We start from the raw sequence: 21,979 nt of genomic DNA on the forward strand, positions 1-21,979 counted from the left end.
TACCGGCTCTTCAGCACTTACTGAATATGCCCCTTGTGAAAATTTATTGTTAAGCAGGGATGTAGAATCATCATTGAAAACAATAACAACAACAACCGCTTGCTATTATTGCTCATGTTTATGGATGAATGACCAAAGTTAGTTAGAACAGTGCTCTAGGTGACCTCTGGGTGACTGGAAGAGGAAGCCTTTGACACCTCCGCAAATGCAAGGAAGGAGTCCTGGCAATTAAATGCACCCAGGGGCAAAGAGTTAACAACATATAACCCATGTAGGGAAACCACACTTTGGATATGAAACTTTTAATCAGAAAACAATGCAGACAAGAATGCATCCTTCTTTTTCCCCTTGTTAGCTAAGGATGTGGAAAAGAGTCTCATGGAAGAATTTTGCCATGATGTTAGCAATTGAAAAGTGACTGACAAGACTTCCACTATCTTTAGCCTGGCTTTCAATACATTCAAGAAAGGTTTTATACAATATTAATTATGCATTGCAAAGCAAGCGATCTAGCTCTTGTCACCAGCTAATTAAACAGTTCAGTGTTGCACAGGTATGACTTATATATCTAACAAAACCTGCCATAGTGCAAGGCAGTTATCTTTAGCCTTTATAGGCATAGGACCCACCATTAGCCACAACCTTCAACACATAATTCATTTTTTAAAAATATATCTGCCCATGTTCCTATGGCTTGTGTATCAGAGCTAGAAGCCAAATGTTATGCTATTCTGGAAGGTGCCTATTTGAGCTCTTGGCGGGTTAAGCAGAAAAGAAGGTTGATCCTTCACATGGATTAGCTTTAGGGCAGGGATAGGATACACCCAAACAACTTCCGGTTCAAATCTCCAACATCTCCAGTTGACAGTAGATCAGGCAGAAGGGCTGTGAAATATCCTTGGAGCTCTACTGCCAGAGAGTAGACAATACAATGATTTGACTAAGTATGAAGTTTCATGAGTGTTCCTTAACATTGTTTCTTCTGTCCCTCTTTCTTTTTTCTCTCCTCAGACCCTTACAGAAACATTAAACAAGAAAATAAAAAGTGGTAGTGAACTACTACAATTTACTCTACGTCAGACTACAACTGAACTGGAAGTCTATTCCCACATTTGAAGAAGGTGCAAACTGAACAACCCAGATATTTTTAATGCGATCAGTCTGCAAGTGATTATCAGGGAGAAGATATCACCCTCTGATATCCACTTGCATTTTGATGTGCTTCAGTGCCATAAATGTCAAAAGGGAAAGCTTATATATATATATATATGTGTGTGTGTTTGTGTGTGTGTGTGTGTGTGTGTGTGTGTTTATACTCATATATTCACAAGACTCCACTCACTGTACCCTTGGTTATGCCCACTGAGTTTCCTGCTTGGCAGGGGGTTGGACTCGATGGCCCTTGTGGTCTCTTCCAACTCTATGATTCTATGATTCTATGGTTCTGCATCCATCAGCCTATTCAGTGAGCAATTTAAAAGTAGCTGCAATCAAATGATGTGGTGTACACTGGAAAATTTATGAATGCACCCCAATTAAAATACACTAAATACATCAGACGGCTGCCACTGTACTTTTGGATTTACAGTTATCAGTTTCGTTCACTCCTAAATGACAACACAAGTCATTATAGATTACCATCTCTTTAAAATTTCTCAAGCAAAAGAAAATCATGCAAAATGAATGAATATTTTCATGTTAAATGTTACAAGAACTATTTCAACAACAACAAAAATCAAGTTAAGATGGCATGCTTGGCTACAGTTGTTGATAGCTTTTGAAAGCCAGAAACAAGTTCCATGGCTGAGGACCTATTCAGTCTTGAAACTGAATATGCAAGAGCATTATAATAGCTGTAGAGTTTTAGGTGGTGAAAAATCCTAAATCAAACCAAACACAAACCCTGCAAGCTCTGGGTGTCTGGAGCTACCAAAAAAAAAAAAGTTTTAAACAGTACTCCTTACTCCCTCCCCGCCCCCAACTCAAGAAGGCAACTTAGACAAATCTCAGCACTTTAAAAAAAGCCTTGCCCAAAATGCCAAAAAGATAAACTCCAGCAAGAGTCCAGGCAGCAACAGTCAATTGCTGTGTTAAATAAAGACACGAAAAGCAACACTATAGTATGCAACAGAGGCAAAGGAAGAAGGCAGCGCACAAAAACTAGCTATTTTTAAAAATGCAATGTGATCAAAAGCCTACCTTTTGAGACCCAAAAACACACTCACAGGGCAGTACGAGAGAGAGAGAGAAAAGAAACAAGGAAGGAACAAAACAAAAATTAGAAACACACACAGTAATTAGAAATAAAATAGCCATGTATACACAGAAGAAGTGAAGGAAACCACACCGATTACTTAATAAAGAGATGTTTAGAAAGCACATTAGAATTACAGATTAGAAGAGCAAAGCAACTGTAAATTAATGGATCTTCATCAACATGTTTACAGGTGGATGATGCCTTTTGAGTTAAAAAACAAAATGTTGCACACATGACTGCATTTGAATCAGTGCACCATTTCACCAAAATGCTAAGAAGTAGCAAATACCAAAAATGTTAGCTACAATTCAACAACCGGACACTGTAATTAATTTTGTGTCAAACTGTGTGCTGTGGGAGCTGAGTGTGTTCCTGGCTTTCAGTTTGTAGCTTAAGAAGCGATGTATCAGTTGCTCCAAATCCACCTACAATACTAAAAGCTTTTTTAAAAAAGATTTGTCAGCTCACACATTCTGGATATAACCTATCATATAAACAGGCCTTTTTTGATCTAGGAGTGTTGGTTGACCACAAACTTGACATGAGCCAACAGTGTGACGCGGCAGCTAAAAAAGCCAATGCAATTCTGGGCTGCATCAATAGGAGTATAGCATCTAGATCAAGGGAAGTAATAGTGCCACTGTATTCTGCTCTGGTCAGACCTCACCTGGAGTACTGTGTCCAGTTCTGGGCACCACAATTCAAGAAGGACACTGACAAACTGGAACGTGTCCAGAAGAGGGCAACCAAAATGGTCAAAGGCCTGGAAACGATGCCTTATGAGGAACGGCTAAGGGAGCTGGGCATGTTTAGCCTGGAGAAGAGGAGGTTAAGGGGTGATATGATAGCCATGTTCAAATATATAAAAGGATGTCACATAGAGGAGGGAGAAAGGTTGTTTTCTGCTGCTCCAGAGAAGCGGACACGGAGCAATGGATCCAAACTACAAGAAAGAAGATTCCACCTAAACATTAGGAAGAACTTCCTGACAGTAAGAGCTGTTCGACAGTGGAATTTGCTGCCAAGGAGTGTGGTGGAGTCTCCTTCTTTGGAGGTCTTTAAGCAGAGGCTTGACAACCATATGTCAGGAGTGCTCTGATGGTGTTTCCTGCTTGGCAGGGGGTTGGACTCAATGGCCCTTGTGGTCTCTTCCAACTCTATGATTCTATGATCTAAAAACAAAAGACATATCACCTTCAGGGAACTGAAAGCTAACCTGTTAATGACGGCCACCAAGTTTAATAAACAATTGATACTTTGTATAACTCTTTACTCAGTGACGTACCAAATACTGGATGTGTGAATGCGTTAGGAAACCCCTTCTTTGCTTCAGCACACAGAAGTTGTTAACAGTGCAATCTTATAGATGTTTACTCACAAGTAAGTTCGGTGGAGTTCAATGGGATTTACTCCAGGTGTGTATAGGATTGTAGCTTATGAGTAATTAATTCCATCTGTTCCTGGATAATTTAATTTTGGTTAGACGACCCTGCGTGGATCAGCAGCTCTGATTACACTCAATTAATACAGTGCAAACCTTTCCAGTACAAATGGATCTCCAATATCAACAGAAGGCAGATGTTGCCATCTACTAATATGAGTTGTCTAGCTAATCACTACTTCAGCACCATGAACAGCAGTTGGATCCCAAAACCTGCTTAGGCTGACAGACAGGTTTGCCAGTTGCAGCAGAATCTATACTAAGAACAGCTCTTCCCCTAGTTATACCACAACCTGTTTTTTAAACTCCCCTTCGTTTCAAAAGCAGTTCCGTTCACAGGAAGTCTTATTTGTGTGTCCATGCATAAAGGGCTTAAAGTGCCCTTGAGCTCACAGAACTAGTTTCACAATTCTTCCAGTTGTGGACTATATTTTCAACAAGTGTTTAAATACCACTTATAGGGAAGGCGGGTCTGGAATAGAGGAGGAAAAGGAGACCTGAGCTGAAATTTCTCAACCAACCACAAACAATATTAGGTTGTATCCAACTAAGTCAGAGCAGACCCAAGGAAATTGATGAACATTACTTAGGGGGTGATCCTACAGCAAGACCTGCCAGGATAACCCCCATAGGTTGCAGAGGCTCTGAAGTTCAGCCAGACTCAGCCAGTGTTAAGTCCCCTGCCCCAGCTCAGCCGAAGATGCACTCGTGTAATTTACTCATCCAAGCTCAACCACCAGCTGTGCAGAAGTTGGTATAAGCCCCCCAAACAGGGTGTTTTGGGGGCATGGAGGGGGTAGGACCAAAGGAGGGGGAACTTAAGCTGGAGTCTGTTCAGCTCAATCATGTGACCTGGCAACTCACCACATAACACTATTTTAAAGACTTGTTCCCCTTCTGCCTGGCTAAGGAAAAGCTGAAAAGGGTTTGATCTGATGTAATTTAACGCCAGCTTAAATTACACTGCCTTGCTTCATGCTGGCTTCTTGTGCATAGGACTGCTTCCCTAAACTGCTGTCCACTGGCTTTAGTGGGTCTACCCCAAATATGACTAAATTTGATGGATTCCATTACTTGAAGACTTTTGTTAAGACTCTCATCATTGATTTTAAATGGGCAAGAAATGACAATTATTGAAAAAGAGGTAACTGCATAGAAGTTTGGTTAGGCAGAATCAGGATGCTACCCAATGGTAAGAAATGTTATTGAATCAAAAGAGGCACGGAGAACAGATAGTGTTGAAAATGACTATATTTAACTGGTTCTTTTCTTTACATTTTACAGCCCAGAACTCTAAGCTCCAATTTAAATGACTTAAAGCAGCACTGGTTCCAGTATTCTGAGGGGGGAGGAAGAATACTGCATCTGAACCATGTCCAATCTGAAGTAAATCCCATTGAATTCAATGGAGCCAACTACCAGGTAAGTGGTATTAGGATTGCACCCTTAGTTCCAACACTCCACAAAAGTTAAGCATCTATTCTTTTTTTAATATACACTCAAAGACTGTCCTGCAGTTATGTCAACACCATTAAGGGTCTTGCCATAGCATGTACCCATGTAAAAAGAAAGAAATTGGCTAATCTGCTACCAATGAAGCACAATACAAATAACTACCACCATAATCACATCTACCTGAATTGCAGAATAAATGAGGCAGCTATGTATCTGATGTGAACCTCACGCATGATGAACTGCAATTCAAGAAGGTAATATGCTCACTTGTGTGTACAACATTTTCAAGTATATCTAATGATGTCGATCTACTACAGGCAATTTCCTACATTACTTACAAAACTAATTTCAAACACCTGCAGTCACCTCTCTGCAATGGTCTAAAATGTGATACTACCACCTAAAAATCTGAAATATACATTTTTTCTAACTCTAAGAAACAACTGCATATAACAGCCACACACAAAAATTGGGGGGGGGGGAGGAAATCATCATTCACATTTATTGGGGAATCCTGAAATTAGAAAACAGACTATTATTTGTGAATGCCTGAAATATGATTTCTGTATGTACCTACTATATTATTATTAGCATTCCAGTGAAAATAAAAAGAATTCATGTGTCTGTTAGAAATACACATAAGCTATTTCTGGGACATGTGATACCTTAATCAACCACTACATGTTTACAGGGATTAATAAGGCTTTCAAATGCTGAGCTACAACACAGCACCTTTCAAAATACATGTTCTCCTTTCCTCTGCTTTCTCTTTGCAAGTCTGTGCTTTTTAAATACAGTCATACCTCATGTTACATCCGTTTCATGTTACGTTCTTTCAGGTTACATCCCGCGGCGACCCGGAAGTACCGGAAAGGGTTACTTCCGGGTTTTGCCACTCGCGCATGCGCAGAAGCATAAAACGACGTCACGCACACATGCAGAAGCGGCGAATTGCAACCCGTGCGTACGCAGACGCGCCACTGCGGGTTACGTTCTTTTCATGTTGTGAACGGGCCTCTGGAACAGATCCCATTTGCAACCAGAGGTACCACTGTACTGGTACATACATCTACATATGTCTTCTAAGTGTATCATAGGTGTCTGGGGTAGCCTGCTGTTGGTTGTTGTTGACATCCATCTGTCTTGAGAGACAATGGAGTGTGCCTCCAGGGGGTGAAGTCAAACTGCTACATTAGAAGCACTGAAGTGACCACCCTGGGGTGCAAGCCTGGGAAGTGTGCATGGAGGTCTTGGGCTACCCAGACAACAAGTCACCCACACCCTCCACCTTGCTGATGTGGTCTGAATGAAAGCAAGGCAATACATCTGTCACCAGCAGCAGTTGCCAGAAGGAGGCATACAAGGCACCATCCAACTGTCTAGGGATTGTTTACACCTTAGCCTTAGGGTTTACTCCTTATCCTTTTCTTTTGCTGAAGATATTCCATAAGGTAGCAGAGGTTTAGGATCAGAGCTTTCCTTCTCCTAAATGGGCTACCTTCCCAGGTTGACAAGCCCCATCTGCCCCTCACTTCTGTCCAGGAATAGCATAGGTGTCCAGGAGTAGCCTGTGTGGTACCCTTCGGATGTTACAGGACTCCAACTACAATCAGTCACAGTCAGCAAGGCCTGAGTGGTCAAGGATGCTGGAAAAACAGTATCTGAAGGACACAATGTTGACCATCCCTGCCCTAGACCATATTCAAAGAGTGAACAATTTGGGATAGCATGGAATGCTAAAGTTACTTCCTGGGTAAATCAGAACAACTCAGTATATGAGCATTTTGACTTAGATTATCAAAATTAATTCACATTGAGATCTCCCAGAAAAGTGATGAGAACTATAGCAAACCAAACACAAATATTATCTAACAAAGCGGGCGAAATATTACACATTGCCAGGGATGGAAGAAGGTGCAACAAGGGGGGGCGGGGCGGGGAGAGACTTTACAATTAAGAGAGCAATCCTATAGCAAGATCTGCCAGGACAAGTGGGTTAGGATCCAGGGGATCTCCAGCTGGGCTATGCAAGCTCACTCTCAGTTCAGCCAAGACCCTGCTGCCTGAGCTAAACCTGATGGATCGTAAACTGGCATAAGTCCTGAAAAGGGGGTGCTGTGGGGTTGTGGTGGGATTAGGATGAGAGAGGTGAGACTTCAAGTTCACTATGACTAGGGACTGATCAGAGAGACCACCAACTAGAGTGACAACTCATTAGTATTTGAGTACTCTCTCATTCCACAATATCCAGGATATGTAATTGACAACATCTATTTTGAATGAGCAAAGAAAAAGATCAACAGCTTCATAATTTTTGTGTGTGAAGTAAACAGCCATAGGGCACTTAAACAAAATACTGCAAGATCATAAATGAAATAAAACTATTGGAAGTAGAGACTTTCAGAGTCATAGACCATCTGCAAGGCAGACTCCTACACCTTTGGTTTTGTACTTTCATCATACCCATCAAAATGAGTCAAAATGGAACAATCTTGTTCACATTTACAAAAAAATACTAGAGCTTACTCCCAGGTAAATATACCTAGGACTGCAGCCTCCAGTATGAATGTCCGAGGCTGCAATTTCATGTTCACTTTCTTGGGGATGAGTTCCATTAAACAGAGTGGATTCTTTTCGAAGTACACATGCACCTAATTAAACTGTTACTTCTGTAGCAGGGAGACTGTATAAGTTATTTGAGGGGGAAAGTGAAAAGCCCAACCACAAAGGAGGGACCAGACCAGTAGGACAGGAGATGCATACTTCTAATATCGCTAAACTGAATGAAATATCATCCAAAGAGAGCAAGCAACAATTCACAAGAAAAGGAAAACAAAGTTTTGTCTTAAAAAGTATTTCAGCCGTACAAACCTGGGGGGGGGGGTAACAGGAGTTGTATATTATTATTATTATTCCTTTCCCCCCAAAAAAAAATTTCCCATGGTAGATCTTTTCCCCTCAAAATATTCTGCCAGTTTTTCCCCCAGGCTTACATCTACATCAAAAACAAGTTTATCAAGAATGCTCACAATGTCAGTTAACAATAGGACCCTGTTACTCATTGTTTTTAAATTGTCAACAAGGCAGCTTTGAGGGACAGTATTTTCCCAGCTATAGCAAGGGACTAGTACCTCTAGCTGGCCAGACAAGAGATTTTAGATCTGTATTTTGTGAAGGTACTTACCTACTATCTGTATCCAGGCCTACAAAATCCTTTTTTTCAAAAGGAACACAGAGAAGTGGGATCTTATCTCCAGACTTATCTGTGGCTCTGTCAAGACGTTTGGATTCTAATACAATGAAGAGAGATTCAATGAAGTCTTCTATCCTCTTTTCTACATTTTCACATTCATCATAACTAGGATAAAATGCCACATCTGTACGAGGTTGCTCTGCAATTTCTCCTTGAAGCCCGAAGACAAATAGCCGAGAATCATAAAGTGTGGAGCCATATATTTCCTTCTGAAGGTGGAATTTTTCAAAGGTCTGAGGCCAGTCTTTTGCAGAGGAGCAGTCTGTGATGGTTATGAGTCCCACCACTTTGCGGTGCGTCTGAAAATCCCCCCATTCATTGTTCTCCGGTGGGTAATGATGTCTATAGCGGATGTAAAGGATGCGCTGAGAGTCGCGTACGTTGATCTGACTCACGGTTGAAATCCGCTTGTAGATCTTAAAAAAGCTCTCTTCAGGGACAATCCCAACTGGCTGGACCACAACTAGTAGAGTTTGATGGTCTTCTGCACACTGCATGTAGTCAGGGATGCTCATTTTGCATCACCCGTATACTAATGAAACAAACAAACAAAAAATTCCTGTTAGATTGTTGCAGGAGTACCCATCATTTTAGAAATTACAAATAGATTAAGGATTAGCTCTATTCTTCAAATTCATGGTCAACTTCAGCTTTATTAAGTAAGTTATCAGATCCTAAGTAGCATAGCTGTCAACGTTTCCCTTTTTTTAAGGGAAATTCCCTTATTCCGAATAGGATTCCTCGAAAGAAAAGGGGAAAGTTGACAGCTATGAAGTAGGCTATCACACATCACAGTGTGTTAATCTTTATTTATTCATTTATATCCTACCTTTTCTCCAAAAAGCTCAGGGTGAAATAAATGTTTCTCCCCTGTCCTCATTTAATCCCCACAGTAGCCCTGAGATAGGTTAGGTTGAGAGGCAGGATTTGAACTGAGTGGGGATTTGAACCCAAGTCTCACAGGTCCTAGTTCAACACGCAAACCACTACACCACACTGGCTCCCAAACATAAATTTCTCACAGTATGCTTTGCTGCTTGTATAGAATGTTCAGATGCAGAAAGACACAGAATGTTCTATATACATAGAAAGCCAGGAGCAGAAAGAAACTGCTGAGGCAAATTTTGGGAGCCCTATAACTGGGAACATCTTAAATAAAGGAGCTTCTTAAATAAATGGCAACCCAGCCAGATGGATGGGGTATTATTATTATTATTAATAATAATAATAATAATAATAATACTGTGTCCAGTCTGCAGAAAGGAGAAAAGTGGTCAGAGGAGACACCTGAGTCTCTACTCCACGATTTCCCCAGCTCTTTTCAGACTACAACTCCCATCATCCCTCACCATTGGTCCTGTCTAGCTAGGGATGATGGGAGTTGTGGTCCAAAAACAGCTGGGGACCCAAGTTTGGGAAAACCTTGCTCTACACCAGGCTTCCGCAAATTTGGTCCTCCAGATGTTTTGAGACTACAGTTCCCATCATCTCTGACCACTGGTCCTGCTAGCTAGGGGTCATGGGAGTTGTAGGCCAAAAACAGCTGGGGACCCAAGTTTGGGGAAACCTTGCTCTACACCAGGCTTCCGCAAATTTGGTCCTCCAGATGTTTTGAGACTACAGTTCCCATCATCTCTGACCACTGGTCCTGCTAGCTAGGGGTCATGGGAGTTGTAGGCCAAAAACAGCTGGGGACCCAAGTTTGGGGAAACCTTGCTCTACACCAGGCTTCCGCAAATTTGGTCCTCCAGATGTTTTGAGACTACAGTTCCCATCATCTCTGACCACTGGTCCTGCTAGCTAGGGGTCATGGGAGTTGTAGGCCAAAAACATTTGGAGAGCAGAGTTTGAGGAAGCCTGTGCTACACTAACATAGAGGGAATTTTGACTTGTCACCCAGGATAGAAGGGAAAGCTGCGCCTGCTGAAAATTCCCTCAATGACCCTGGGGTTTTTCTTTAGGGAGGAGTGGGGTGCAAAGCTGTCAACTTTCAGATTTGAAAATAAGGGATCAGCAGCCTCGAAAATAAGGGGTCAGCAGCCTCACCTGTCCTGGGGACAGTCTATGGGATATCTAACAATCCGGGATAGCAGCGGGAAATGGCGCTGGAATAAGGGAATTTCCCACAAAACAACGGGAAGGTTGACAGCTATGGCATTGGGTTGGGGGAGGGCATCTAAAACCATTGGAAGGCAAAGTTGGGAAGGGTCCCCAGGGGGTCATCTAGTCCAACCCCCCGCCTCCTAGCAGTGGAAAATAAAAATCCTTTTCCTCCTGTGCGGGGAGAGGAGGGCGTGGGGCGGTGAAGGGGATAAAGCAAGCCCCAGCCAGACATGAATGTTAGTGTGCGTATACACACACACACACACACACACACACACACATATATATGAAAGGATTACAGTATTATTAGTTTTAACATTAGCAAAATAATAACAACTATTTGTAATTATAACAGCCTCAGAGGTGCACGATAGGGATGATGGGAGTTGTGGTCCAAAAACAGCTGGGGACCCAAGTTTGGGGAAACCTTGCTCTACTCCAGGCCTCCTCAAATTCGGCCCTCCAGATGTTTTGAGACTACAGTTCCCATCATCCCTGACCACTGGTCCTGCTAGCTAGGGATCATGGGAGTTGTAGGCCAAAAACATCTGGAGGGCAGAGTTGGAGAGGGAATCTTGACTTGTCACCCAGGATAGAAGGAAAAGCTGCACCTGCTGAAAATTCTCTCACTGACCCTGGGGATTTTTCTTGAGGGAGGAGTGGGGTGGGGAAGGACACCTAAAACCACTGGAAGGCAAAGCTGGGAAGGGTCCCCAGGGGCTCATCTAGTCCAACCCCCCCGCCTCCTAGAAATGAAAAATAATCCTCTTCCTCCTGTTTGGGGAGAGGAGGGCGTGGGGCGGTGAAGGAGAGAAAGCAAACCCCAGCCAGACATGAACGCTAATATATATATATATATATACACACACACACGAAAGGATTACAGTATTATTAGTTTTATGACATTAGCAAAATAATAACAAAAAATCGTAATTATAACTGCCTCAGAGGTGCACGATAGAGGGACACACGGAAGGGAAGGGGAAGCTGAGGTAAAATATCTGCGTGTGAGAGAAGGGGGGAGGTGAAAGTTTGTGAGGCGAAAGCCGCCCCTCCCCCCTCCTCTCCCCCTCCCCCACCGCGATAAAGGGAGGGGGGCTCCGGCTCACTCACTCAGCCCGGGCGACGCAATAGCTCCGCCTCCTCTCGGCCTCTTCCTCAGCGCGCCCGCCCCGCAGGCAGAAGGGAGCGGAACTCGCCGGTGCGGGGAAGGAAGGCCTTGACTGCGCAGCCGCCTAGCCGCCGAGGCGAAGTACGCACGCGCAGGAGTCCCCACGCGAGAGTTGGTCCCGCCCCTCCGTATGGAGTAAGGCCACGGGACTACAACTCCCGTCATGCCCGGCTATTGGCCACGCAGGCTGAGGGCTGGTGGGAGTTGGAGTCGCCCGGCGACTTGTAAAGGGCAGGCGTCTCCCCGCTCCCATCGCTGACTTAAAGAGGAAACGCTCCGCGATTGGATTGTTACTCTTTGGGTTGCTTTGGGGTGAGATAAAGCGACGGACAAGTAGTAGTAGTACAGGAGTAATAATAATAATAATAATAGTTGTTTCCAAGCGACGGTTGCTTCAGACATGCCAAAGTATTATTATTATTAGTTGTTGTTGTTTAGTCGTTTAGTCGTGTCCGACTCTTCGTGACCCTCTGGACCAGAGCACGCCAGGCACTCCTGTCTTCCACTGCCTCCTGCAATTTGGTCAAACTCATGCTGGTAGCCCCGAGAACACTGTCCAGCCATCTCGTCCTCTGTCGTCCCCTTCTCCTTGCGCCCTCCATCTTTCCCAACATCAGGGTCTTTTCCAAGGAGTCCTCTCTTCTCATGAGGTGGCCGAAGTATTGGAGCCTCAGCTTCAGGATCTGTCCTTCCAGTGAGCACTCAGGGCTGATTTCCTCCAGAATGGATACGTTTGATCTTCTTGCAGTCCATGTTATAGAGTTATACCTAGAGTTTTGTATCCAAAATCTGAGGCTGAGTGGTTTGCATGCAGAAGATTCCAGATTCAGTTTCTGCCAGGTATGGCTAATTCATATCCTGTTAAAATGTTCATATCCACTAGTTGGTGTTCCAATTAGTCATGGGCAGGTTTCTTTTTTCTCAGCCTAGATACTTCAGCAATCTCCTGTGTCAAAATAAAAAAATTCCTTCCAGTATCTCACTATACATAACTAAACCATTTCTCACCTTCCCACCCCTTGCCTTTTCCTGTAAGACCTATTACAGTCGTTAAGAGTCGTCAAGAGGCTCTCTCAGCTATCTGCCTATCTCCAATTCCCACCACCCTTCTGAGTAACACCCCTCCCCACCTTCTCACTATATAGAAGGATCTGGCAACTTCTGTTTCAGTGTATCTGAAGAAGTGTGCATGCACACGAAAGCTCATACCAAGAACTAACTTAGTTGGTCTTTAAGGTGCTACTGGAAGGAATTTTTTTATTTTGACTATGGCAGACCAACACGGCTACCTATCTACTACTAATCTCCTGTGTGTTCAGGAAATGAACTTATAACAGCAACAACAACAAAAAATACTTTAAAAAAGAAAAGAAAACACTTATCAGTCTCCAGAGACGTATGCACTTTATGCTTGCAGGTGTTTTGAGGGCTCTTGCTCATCCGCAGAGCTTTGGCTTAGCGTGCAGAAAGTCCTGCATTCAAAGTAATAGTAGTACAGGAGTAATAATAATAATAGTAGTAGGTGTTTCCAAGCGACGGTTACTTCAGACATGCCAAAGTATTATTATTAGTACAATTGGTTTTAATATTTTATGTTTATAAGGCGGTTGGTTAGTGTGGGGCTACACCAAGATCTCTATAAGGGATATTCCTGCGTTGCAGGGGGGTTAGACTAGATGACCCTGAGGGGAGGAGGGGCTTCGACCTCTACAATTCTATGCTTCTGTATTTATTTACACTCCGCCTTCTCCCCACAGTGGCTTCCAGGGGGCGAAGGTATGTTCTGCACTGGCAAAGATTCTGCGCGGGAATAATGCGTTTTGCTCAAGGTCGCTGACGAGTGATGTCACAGACGCGCCTTGCGGGACTTGTAGTCTTTCTCAACGAGGCGGGGCTCGCCGCGCGTTTGGGCTCGGAGAGAAGGAGGCGGGGTGGTGGCCGCAGTGCATTGTGGGATAGGTAGTTCCGAGCCCTGGCGACGGCGCAGCCAGAGCGGAGACGAAAACTACAAATCCCAGGGGGGAGGCGAGGCTTCCGGCGGAGGCCGCGCGGTTGTGGGAGGGAGATGGAAGATGGCGTCGCGGGTGAGTGGAATCGGCGGTAGCGGCGGCGGCGGCGAAGAGAACCGTCTGGTGTCGCTGCCGTTGTCTCGCATCCGGGTGATCATGAAGAGCTCGCCTGAGGTCTCCAGCATCAACCCGGACGCCATTTTCCTCACGGCGAAGGCCACGGTAGGGCCCCGGCAGGGACGCTTCTGAGGGGGATGCGAAGGCCGCGAGGGAGACGCCGGCGGGAGACTGCGCTTGAGGCAGCTCCGACGGTGGCAGCGGCTCTCCTGTGGAGACCAAGCTCCTGGGAAGGTGGAGTGGTTTTTCTAAACATGAGACACATACATACATATGTATGTGTACGGTGGTCCCTCGGGTTACATACGCTTCAGGTTACATACGCTTCAGGTTACAGACTCAGTTAACCCAGAAATAGTGCTTCAGGTTAAGAACTTTGCTTCAGGATGAGAACAGAAATCGTGCTTCAGGGCGCAGCGGCAGCAGGAGGCCCCATTAGCTAAAGTGGTGCTTCAGGTTAAGAACAGTTTCAGGTTAAGAACGGACCTCCGGAACGAATTCAGTACTTAACCCGAGGTACCACTGTATTCTCTTCAGTCCTACCTCGCAGGGTTGTTGTGAGGAAAGATGGGGACCCAGGGGAGTTTTCACGTCTCCCGCCTTGACCTCGATTTATTAACTTACTCTGTTTCTATTGCAAAGTGGCTCCCGAGCAACAATGACGTACAGTAATAGAGCATCACAAATACAACGTGAATTATATAGAATCATGAACTAAATCAGCAGTAGATCAAGCGCATTCTATAAAATGCTAGTAACAAAAGAACTTTTTTTAAAAAAAGAAAAGAAAAGCTAAACAGCACAATTACAGCAAATGTCAACTTTGGAACTCCCTGCCTTGGGAAACCAAACTCACTACAGTGGTGCCCCGCAAGACGAATGCCTCGCAAGACAGAAAACCCGCTAGACGAAAGGGTTTTCCGTTTTTGAGCTGCTTCGCAAGACGATTTTCCCTATGGGCTTACTTTGCAAGACGAAAACGTCTTGCAAGTGTTCCGATTTTTTTCCGCTCCCCCCCCCCTTTTTCTAAGCCGCTAATAGCCTTTTAGCTGCTAATCCGCTAAGCCTTTAATAGCCGCTAAACCGCTAATAGCGCTAATCCGCTAAGCGGGTTGCTTCGCAAGACGAAAAAAACGCTAGGCGAAGAGACTCGTGGAACGAATTAATTCCGTCTTGCGAGGCACCACTGTAGCTCCTTGCTGCCCTTCTGCCAGCAGTTGAAGGCATTCTTGTTCCAACAGGCTTTTGGGAACTGACTGCATTTGATGCCTTGTAATTTTGTAATTATTTTTAGGGTTTAAAGCCTATATATGTATGTTTTAATTATCAATGATTGCTGCTTTTCTGTGTTTATAGCTGTTACTTTTATCTGTAAGGCAGGGGGAAAGGCAGGGTATAGCTAAATATGTTTTATTTATTTGGCGATCACTCGTAGCCAAGTAAGATTGTCTTCCATAAACGTGGTTTTTTGTTTCCTAATTAAATTTTATTAGTATTTTCCACACAACACCACGAAAATATCGAAAAATAACAATACACAACACACAAAAAGCAACATTTGAAAACTAAAAGAACAACTAAAAAAAACACAAAACAAATCCATATCTTACAAGTTAATAATATATATTATATAATATAAACACGGTTTTAACAATGAGTCCGTAAGTGACTGTGGAGGCCAATTCTGGATCCACACGTCCTTCCACAGTGGGGACATTAGTTTCCGGGTGGGAGTTCATCACGGTGTGGATTTGCCAAGCATGCCTTCCTCTTAGCATGTTTCTCCCTTGCGTCCTGAGTTCGAGTGTCTTCAAAGCCCATGACACCTTTGGTAAAGGCTGTTCTCCAACTGGAGCACTCACAGGCCAGTGTTTCCCAGTTGTCAGTGTTTATACATACTACATTTTTTTTAGATTTGCCGAGACAGTCTTTAAACCTCTTGTTGACCTCCAGCATTACACTTTCCATTTTTAAGTTCGGAATAGAGTAGTTGCTTTGGAAGACGAGTAGCAGTAGGGGCAACAGTGGTGATAAAAAGTGTAGCTTAGATTCCCAGCCCATGATCAGCCTACTATGGGACATATTTTGTATTGCATCGTGGATATCTATTGATTGATGAACTCAATTGTGTGCCACTTTTCCTCCAATGAACTATGGGGGGGCATGCACAGTTTTTCTCCTCCCAATTTTCTCCTCTCAGCAACCCTGAGAGATAAGTTAATCTGAGAGTGACTGACTTCCCCAGGGTCACCGAGTGAGCTTCGTGACTGGGGAGAGGTTTGAATGCTGGTCCCCCAGCACTCTAACCACTGCACCATGATACCTCCTCTTGTTATAGTACCCTCTGTGGTTCCAAGAGGGTGATTGATGTAATTACAATAAAATAGTGTATGCTGAATAATATATACCTGACTCATTGGCATACTATATTCTTATCCTTAGGAGCTGTTTGTCCAGTATTTAGCCGTGCATTCCTACAAGCACGGCCAGGGAAAGAACAAAACATCATTAACCTACAGTGACTTGTCCCATACAGCAGAGAACTATGATACATTTCAGTTCCTTGCAGGTAGGTCTTTACTCTTATCGGTCATGTAATTGTTGCAGATTTTTGAGTCCCCAATGGCGAAGTTGGTTCTGTTAAGACTACAAACCACCTTAAAAAGTCTCCTGGAACTGTTTTCCACTGATACAACGAATGTGGCAAAGAAGGTCGTCTTTGCCATCGCCATCGCCACTTGGTAGGCTCAATGTTAAGCTCTAACTCGTGTTTGGTCCAATTCGGAATGGGTTTTTTGCCACTGGTGCTCTAGCCATCTCAGCAATTGTTTCATTGCTGAATGAGAGAAACATGAGAGTTATGGATGATGGGTAGAGAGAATGACTAGGATACAGATTTCCTGTTCAAACCCATTCTAGTTTCTAAGTCTTCACAAGTCACCTCCTTAAGTTTACCAAGTGCTCTTGGACAACCATAGCAGTGAAAATCTTTTTTTTTTTTTTGGAAGATTTTTTTAATGTAAAAGTCTGCGTTAGGTATGTGGTTCCATTGTGAACCTTACATTGGGCCACACCTTTCCTTAGTTATTTTCTAGCACCTGTAAGAATGCTTTTGTAATCATTTAATGATGGTGCCCTTCTTCCAGATATCCTGCCAAAGAAGATCTTGGCTAGCAAATATCTAAAAATGCTTGAGAGAGAAAAAGAGGGAGGAGAAGAGGAGGAGGAGGCAGAAGAGGAAGAGGATGAAGAAAGTGAAGAGGAAGAAGCATCTTGAGGGTGACAAATGACTAGACCTACAGCACATCCTTGTTACACATTAACTTTTTTAGATGACTTGTGTTCAAGAAAAGTCCTGTTATCTCTGGATTGGTTGAAAATTGAACAACTGGATTGCCAGTTTGTTTTACAATATATGCAAGAGCCATAAGTGTGGGACTGAACTTGTGAAGAGATTTTTATTTTATTTTATTTACAGTTCTTTGTTAAAAGCTTAACCAACTACGTATCAAACATTCTTATCTTGTGGATACTGTATTTCCAATACAGAGGTTTCTTCCTCTGCCCACATTGGGCAGCTCAGCAGTGACAATGAACCTCCTGATAGGGAACAATTCATTTAACAGCTTCATAGAAACCAAACATAATGCACAATGTCCAGCCTAGTTGGGAACAAATGGGGAAACTTCATGTTTTTTGGTTTTTTTTAATTACTGCTTGCAGTGATGTTATGCATATTGTTAATGGGGGGGGGGGGAATCTGCTCTGCCTTATGTTAATATGTATATTTTGAAAGGATGTTAAATATAGAAGTAGCATTTCCACAGCAGGGCTCTTTCCCATTTTGAGTAAGAGATGTACTTTATTCTTTAAACAGTGGCAACATTTGTAGAATACTTGTTTTAATGAATGTTTTATAAAAATGAATTCAGAAGATTATTGTATAAGCACTTTTCCTTTGCATTTCCTTTGAAACTTGAACCTGTTCAGGGATTGGGCCAAAGGCTTAGTGAAGGCTGTTTTGTGTGTCTGCGTGATGTAAAACGTAATTGAAGTGGGATAATAGGTGAGCATTCCAAGGCAGGGAGAGTAATAAAATGTGATTTTTGATCCATTTACACTATGTATTAGGCAACCCATCCTCTTGCACCAACTCTGTAGTTGCTTCCATCAACATGTTGAATGATAGAGATGCTGTTTGAAACTGCTTGGAAGGTTTAGTACTAAACGCTTATATAGCCAGCTCATCCACAGGAAAAGTAATTCCTTCCTTGGTCCTTTACCTTTTCACAAAAAATGAAGCACTTACTAAAGCCTTTGCTTCATCAGCTTCTATTCTGTGATGACCCACATGGCAGAACCTTCCCTGCTACTCAAGGGCAGGTGCTATCTCAGGGGTATCTGCCTGTGCTCTGGAAGCCACTGGAGGTTGAGTGGTTCCAGACCATCACAGGCTTTAAAAAAAAGTCAAATTGGGACTAGACGTTTGCAATATTGGTATTACATTATACCCACCCTTCAAATTCTCCTGCTCCACTGTCAATTAACCCTCTGAAGTTCTTAAAATATGGGTAGGTTTATATGCCCCTACCAGTTTGTTTGGTAATGGCATACCAGAGCCCTTTCTACAGTGGAATTAAAACTGTAATTCTCCAGTGGCTATGAGTTTCTGGACATTTAGAAGTACTCATGCAGAGGACACAAAGCTTAGCTCAGTCTCCCCCATGATGGGAGAGAGTTTGAACAATATACTAATTAAAATGCAAGTGCAGTACACAGCAGGTACACTATTTCTCCCGTTTCAGTGGCTGCAAGCTCTACCCTCTGAAGCAAACCTGGGAGTTAGAAAGATGGAACACACTTAGGAAGTTATGGACTACACAGCCATAGCGTCCTGTGTTTTACAAAGCACCTTGGTCTAGTGATGTATGAGCAAAACAGCATCTATTAAATTGCAGAGATAGCCAGTCATTTTTCTCCTAGGTTCCATGGAAACTGAGCTATTAAGGAAATAGTTTATTCTTATGCACACAATACTGTACCAGAATGGTTAAGAATTATCAGCTGGTCTGAAAAACAAATGTTCAAATTGTTTCCCAGCAATGGAGTTTGCTATGTGACCTTGGACCAGTTACCATCATGCAGCCTACCTTACTTCATAGGATCAATGATAAAAACTGCCCAGAATGTGTGCGTCCACATTCCCACCCTGTAAAAAATGTATTAATTATACCAGGCACTTGAAACCCATGCATAATAGAAAATGGTACATTTGAACTTGTAAATATGAGTAATTTATTGACATACTATGAGGCAGAAACAAAATCGACACCATACAAAATAACTTTATAAAATATCATTCACATCATATTTCATCATGATTTACAGCATTTTGAGCTTGTTACATGTCTTATGGTATGGAGGTAATAAAAAAAAACACTACACTAAATCTTTAGTATTAGTTTATAATATATATACACACACACATACACAAGAAACCAAAACAAAAGTAAAAGGTTAGTTTGTCATGAGTTTATTGCATAAGTAGTGCAAAGTATTTTACTAGCAAGCTGTAAAACAAACATGGAAAGAGGAACCACCTAAGTTTAAAAACAGGACAATAAATGTTGAATTTCACAGTCTTCTGAAGCTTCCTTCAAGAGTTTCTCTCCCTGCGTTCTACTCCCAAACACAACTCCCTCTGTGTTATAATGCATTTGGGGAATTAAAACTACCAAGTTATTCTGAAGGAAATTAGATCTAAAGGGCATATGTTGCTTGAAATCAACTGGTTGCAAACTCAGGGTGGCGTCCAACTAAACAGTTTGGCTAGCACAAGGACATTTACTGCACAGTGGAATATTCCCATATTCAAGCCTCTGGAGCAGATTTAGGGGGTGAGAGGCAGGGAATTTCCACTGTACAGCTAAAATCCTTGTGCTAGCCAAACTGTTTAGCTGGATCCTGCCCTCAGTTTCCAATGGGGGGTGTTTTGGCTCAGCTGTCCAGTTAGGTTATCCTAATTGATTTTTTAGCTTATTCCTTAATCAATATATAATTATTACAAGTACATGATTGCTTTTTTCCAGTTGGAAAGCAGCAAACGACACCACTCCCCATCTCGATGTTCAATGATTACAAAGCAAGCATACAAACCAAGAGAGAACATATATTGTCTGTTTTACAACCTTAAGTTTCCTTTTTCTCAAAACCTACTTCGTAAAGTCACTACATCCTCTACTGAACAATGCAGGGCAGACTTGATAACAACTACTGAACTAACACCGGTAAAGGGTAAGAATGTCTAACTAAGTGAAGAGAGACAAAGTCTCTCAGTTCTTCAGGGGATCCAACAAATACAAATTAAAAGCCAGGTAGCCTTTTAACAATATATTAAAACTAATGAAAGCCAAACAAAATGCTCAGTGAAATAAAAGGAACAAAATGCAGCATATTCAGGCTCTTGTTTCAATCGTGAGGTACCTGTAAGTCTTATATTCTGCCCAAGTACTATGGTACATTAAAAACATTTTAAAATTCTTAACCATAAGCCAATTTACAGGACACTATTACTGAGAAAGTGCAACAATGCTGATCACTTATATGCAGCATATTAAAAGGTTGGTTACTCTTTTATAAAATATAGCTTTACTTATAGACCCGTTGGGGCAGTTTTGTAACATACACTTTTTTTCCTGTTGAGTCTCTCTGCAGCAAAAAGAAAAAAAAAGGAAAAACACCTCCTTTAGGGTATAGCTTAAATCCTGCCACTTAGGAATGTTGGTGTCCCCCGTCTCCCCCCCCCCCCCGGCCCACATTTCTTTAATTCCCCCACCCGGATATTAAACTAAATTATCAATTTTTACAGGAAAAGATTCCCATGCTGTATTGGTTACGGTTTATAAAGTCAAATTTTCAATCTTCAAAAACAATAGTATATTACAACTTAGTCTCCCAAAAAAAAGGTAAGTAAAAAAAGTTTTATATAAAAAAGGATATTCAAACTGTTATATAAAAGCATGCAGAAAGTTACTTGGATGTTTTTATTCCCTTACCTGACATATGCACACACATCACTTCCATGTTTTACTATATACATGTATATATGTACAGTAACCTTTGCCAGCCCGGGAGGGCAGCCTTCCAGGTATTGTTGGACTATAACTCCCATCAGTCCCCAGTGAGCAAGTGCTGTCTGGGGGCTGATGGGAGTTGTAGTCCCCTATCTGGAGGGCTAACCAGGTTAGCAAAGGTTGATGTACAGCTTGAGTATTAGTAGCTACATACACACATCTTCACGCATATTGAGCTTCCCACCCTCGGAACTACCCAGGCCACAGAGATTTCACTAATTAAATGGAGGAAGTATATATATATATCTCGTCGTGTGCAGATTTGCTCCCTTCGCTGAAACAAATGAGGCGGCCCACATATATTGGCTAGCGCATTGGAACACAGTCATCCCAAGATTGAACTGCCACACTACTTCCTTTTGGGCAAACGCTGAGACGCTCCACAGAGCATGCATGGTTCACGACCATGCAAATGTATGCATAGAATAGTTTGGGATCCGAGTATCAATGTTTTTTTTTTCCTTCCGTCTGTCTGTTTTTCAATACATGTTTTTTTCTTTAAAAAAGAACTCTTTCCACATTACAAGCATTCCGTTACGCTGTATATTTATATAGTTTTATTACACACAAAAATACACTTTCGTTAATTTTTCAGAAACCTGACACAGTTTTCAGTTTTGCTGTTAAAAAGGGTTTATAGTTCGTATAGGAGCGTGACGATTTCGCTATGCATCGGGACTCAACACAAAAGGCACAAAGATGAAGAGAGAGAAAAACCAAATGCATTTTTGTAACACAACCCACCCCCACCCCCCAAACACCCTTGTCTTCAGAGGACAAGTAATCACATACTGTTTGGTCACTTTGGACAATCTCATTTATAATTTGAATAAATTAGCACCCAACTGCTTAGTGTGAGGTAGATCCAAACTGGAAAGAGTGCTGGGTCCCCAACCAGCCCCACCCACGCCTGCGACTAATCTTGGAGACAAAAGGAGTCAATGTCAGTTATGTGATGCAAAAAAACATCACTATGTTTTCAACATATGTACATTTTAAAAAATCGTCAAGACTCTTCTTTCAATACAACTACATATCAC

General features: G+C 42.5%; 2 protein-coding genes across 3 annotated transcripts in view; one reads left to right on the forward strand and one right to left on the reverse strand.

Annotated features, from left to right (window-relative positions):
- The window catches only part of TRAPPC9 (trafficking protein particle complex subunit 9), a 298,285-nt gene extending 286,523 nt beyond the window's left edge, over positions 1-11,762 (reverse strand). Inside the window, exons 1-2 of one of the 2 annotated variants that reach the window (XM_081204403.1) lie at positions 11,623-11,762; positions 8,338-8,938 (exon numbers count right to left, since the gene is read on the reverse strand). In XM_081204403.1, the coding sequence (XP_081060529.1) occupies positions 8,338-8,921 (584 nt within the window). In that variant the 5' untranslated portion in view covers positions 8,922-8,938; positions 11,623-11,762. Of the gene's footprint in view, positions 1-8,337; positions 8,939-11,452; positions 11,565-11,622 lie in introns of those variants that run through there. The other variant, XM_081204404.1, reaches the window with a different exon arrangement.
- A 1,949-nt stretch (positions 11,763-13,711) lies between these two features.
- Positions 13,712-17,742, forward strand: CHRAC1 (chromatin accessibility complex subunit 1). Its single transcript, XM_081205293.1, has 3 exons — positions 13,712-13,911; positions 16,249-16,375; positions 16,953-17,742. Exons 1-3 carry the CDS (start codon positions 13,753-13,755, stop codon positions 17,081-17,083), a joined length of 417 nt encoding a protein of 138 aa, XP_081061419.1. The 5' UTR covers positions 13,712-13,752; the 3' UTR covers positions 17,084-17,742.
- Positions 17,743-21,979: the final 4,237 nt, after the last annotated feature.

The sequence above is a fragment of the Podarcis bocagei genome (genome assembly GCF_964188305.1).
Source record: "Podarcis bocagei genome assembly, chromosome: 8".
In the NCBI taxonomy this organism is placed as follows: Eukaryota; Metazoa; Chordata; class Lepidosauria; order Squamata; family Lacertidae; genus Podarcis; species Podarcis bocagei.

What these genes read in the sequence shown, in the direction of transcription:
- CHRAC1 (XM_081205293.1), top strand. Translation starts at nt 13,753, where the DNA reads ATGGCGTCGCGGGTGAGTGGAATCGGCGGTAGCGGCGGCGGCGGCGAA. An exon ending in TCCTCACGGCGAAGGCCACG is followed by an intron (nt 13,912 to 16,248) that starts GTAGGGCCCCGG and finishes TCTTATCCTTAG; the next exon opens with GAGCTGTTTGTCCAGTATTT. An exon ending in TACATTTCAGTTCCTTGCAG is followed by an intron (nt 16,376 to 16,952) that starts GTAGGTCTTTAC and finishes CCCTTCTTCCAG; the next exon opens with ATATCCTGCCAAAGAAGATC.